Consider the following 2,797-nt stretch of genomic DNA (forward strand, 5'->3'; position numbering starts at 1 on the left):
TTTAGCAAGACTGAGATGAAGTTTTGCATTCTTTTTAAATTGTTAACCTTTTGTTTTTCTCTAGTGAAAAAAGGATGAATCTATAAAACCAAAAGCAGCATAGCTAGGTCATTCACATATTACTAGATTTCATAATAAGTTGCATGTCCTGCATTATCTATCTGAGCAATTTGAAAATTAGTTCATCTTCTTACGATAGTTTCCAGTCGATTATAATAAGATCAACAGGTCTTCAAAGCAGTCTAACATTCTCCCACATCCATACAGGAAGTTATCACAGGGCACAATTAAGCCTGCCCCATAACTGACAGCGGCATTTCCTGTTGGGGTGGCTGCACCACTCAGACCAGTAACTTTGCTTGTTCCTCTGAAGCACATGGTACAGGTTAAGCTCTGGGTTGAGAGAGAACATAGACAATTACACTCAAAACAAGAGTTAACAAGATGCTGGTTCTAAGCCTTCTGGGAGCAGCTTTCAGCTCCATTTGTCTTGGTAAGGAAGTTCCCCAGCATAGGGTCAGAACCTTATTCCTGAAGGTCACTGGGAGAGGAGGTTATTGTTCTCTGCTGAGGCGCAAAAGAGAGAGATCATTGGAACTCTGGCTCATAAGCTACTTCATCCTTTGGACTCTCATTGTTATAGTTAAAGAGGCTGATATCTCTGTGTTTTTTCCATTAGCAACCAGCATGGCCCAGAAGGTAATGCAAACTCAGGCTTCAATTTCTGTGATGGAGACGAAGACTGTGACAATGGACTGTGTGTATGAAACACGGGAAAGTTCTTACTACTTATTCTGGTACAAGCAAACGGCAAGTGGGGAAATGGTTTTTCTTATTCGTCAGGATTCTTACAACAAGGAAAATGCAACAGAGGGTCGTTATTCTCTGAACTTCCAGAAGTCAGAAAGTTCCATTGGACTCATCATCAGAGCCACGCAGATTGAGGACTCAGCAGTATATTTCTGTGCTATGAGAGAGGGCACGGTGGCAGAGGCATCTAAAAGAGCCCCACAAAAACCTCAACCAGAGACAAAGGTTCAGAGAATGTACTCCACAGACAGGAAGAGGCAAGGGCTGTGGTAGCACTGGAAGGGGTCTGACAATAAAGCTTAGTACAATTCATGTGAGATGTCCATTTTAAATCAGTTACCTGAGGTACACATGTTCAGGGCTAGCACAGGTCGGCACTAAGTCCTCTGCATCTATCATGGCTTCCACTTGAGTGTTTTTGTGGGATCCTGAGTGTTCAAATAAGTGGGTTTCTGATTCTGGTGCCTTCCCTTGAATTCTTTTCTTTCTCTTGGTTTGTCTTGTTCAATTTTGATGTGATAGACTTTATTTTATCATTTTTTATGTTTTGTTGTTGTTTCTTAGAAGCCTATTATTTTCTAATGAGAGACAGAACATGAGCAGACCGAGATGGGAGGGTGAGTGGGGAGGAACTTGGAGCCAGATGCAGTAGTGAATGTCTGTAGTCCCAGAGCTCAGAGGTAAGCACAGACTACCATTTGGAAAGTATTTCTTTGTCTACCCACAATTTGTATTCAAGCGAATCAACATGACTCAGCCACTTGATTAAAAACTGTGACAAAAATGTATACGTAGAAAAATGTAAAACACAATTCAGTACAGCTTTATGCAGACAGGAAAATTAGTAAATTACTTTCAGATCAAATGAGTAATTCTACTGTTAAGTTTTTTAACTTGAAGAATTGTTCCGTCATTTCTGCAGTATTTTAATGCCAGACCAACTATTAAATTAGATGTCTTTTTTTTAATTTATTTTATTTACTTATTGTATGTATGTAAGTACAATGTCCCTCTCTTCAGACACACCAGAAGAGGGTATTGGATCCCATGACAGATGGTTGTGAGCCACCATGTGGGTGCTGGGAATTGAACTCAGGACCTCTGGAAGAGCAGTCAGTGCTCTTAACCACTGAGCCATCTCTCCAGCCCTAAATTAGATGTCTTACACTGACTTTTCTCAAAGCTAGAATTGGGACCAAGTGTGGCAGAAAAGATTCTAAGTTAGACCTCTTTCTATAATCATACTACAAAAGCCTTTGTGCCACAAGGACAAGTATAAAACTTCCACAAATGCCCTCTTCTGGGCAAAAATATAATTTTGAAACCTGCCTAAATATACTGATCTCATTTGGAGGCTTCTGCTGAGGGGACACTTCAGATGGGTCACCTGCCCAGTGTCTTTTCATTATAAACTGTGTAACTGAGAAGGAGTCAAGCCCAGGATGACAACACCAGGCCAGCACACATCAGATAGTAGAAGGCAGTGTCTAAATAAGTGCAACTCAGGAGGAGAAGGAGAAGACAGAGAAGGGGAGGAAGAAAAGGAGGGAAGAAGTTAGGATGTTGAAGGAGGTAGAAAAAAATGGGTGAGAATAGGCAGTAAGACGTAAGTAAAGTGGTTTCCCATTGAATTCTTGTTATGGTTCTTTTCACAAAACATTAGAAATGTTTTTAGTATGTTATGCTGAAGAAATGTGGAAGATGCCCACGTGATCATTCTGAACTTCACCAGGCATCTGGATTTTCTAGTTACCCCTCTTGTGAAAGATGAGGAGTTGGGTAGTCATAGAGATCCTGAATTCCCCTTATAAAGTAATAATAAAAGTTCATCTTTTGGGGACTTAAGGGCCTTGTTCCTAGGTGGGGTCTCTTCAACATCAGAGCCTCAGTTAGTGCTGGGTTACAAAGGCCAAGCTCCACAGCTGCTAAGAGCAGAGAGAAAAAGAGTGTGGCCGGCCAAGTTTTTATAAAAGGTATGACCCTGGTT

General features: G+C 41.0%; 1 gene segment (V, D, J or C); it reads left to right on the forward strand.

Annotated features, from left to right (window-relative positions):
* Positions 1-444: 444 nt before the first annotated feature.
* LOC134482289 (T cell receptor alpha variable 19-like) lies at positions 445-1,083 on the forward strand. The segment is given in 2 exon segments: positions 445-493; positions 680-1,083. Coding segments are annotated over 2 exon segments (453 nt in total).
* Positions 1,084-2,797: the final 1,714 nt, after the last annotated feature.

This window comes from Rattus norvegicus, chromosome 15 (assembly GCF_036323735.1).
Source record: "Rattus norvegicus strain BN/NHsdMcwi chromosome 15, GRCr8, whole genome shotgun sequence".
NCBI classification, from domain to species: Eukaryota; Metazoa; Chordata; class Mammalia; order Rodentia; family Muridae; genus Rattus; species Rattus norvegicus.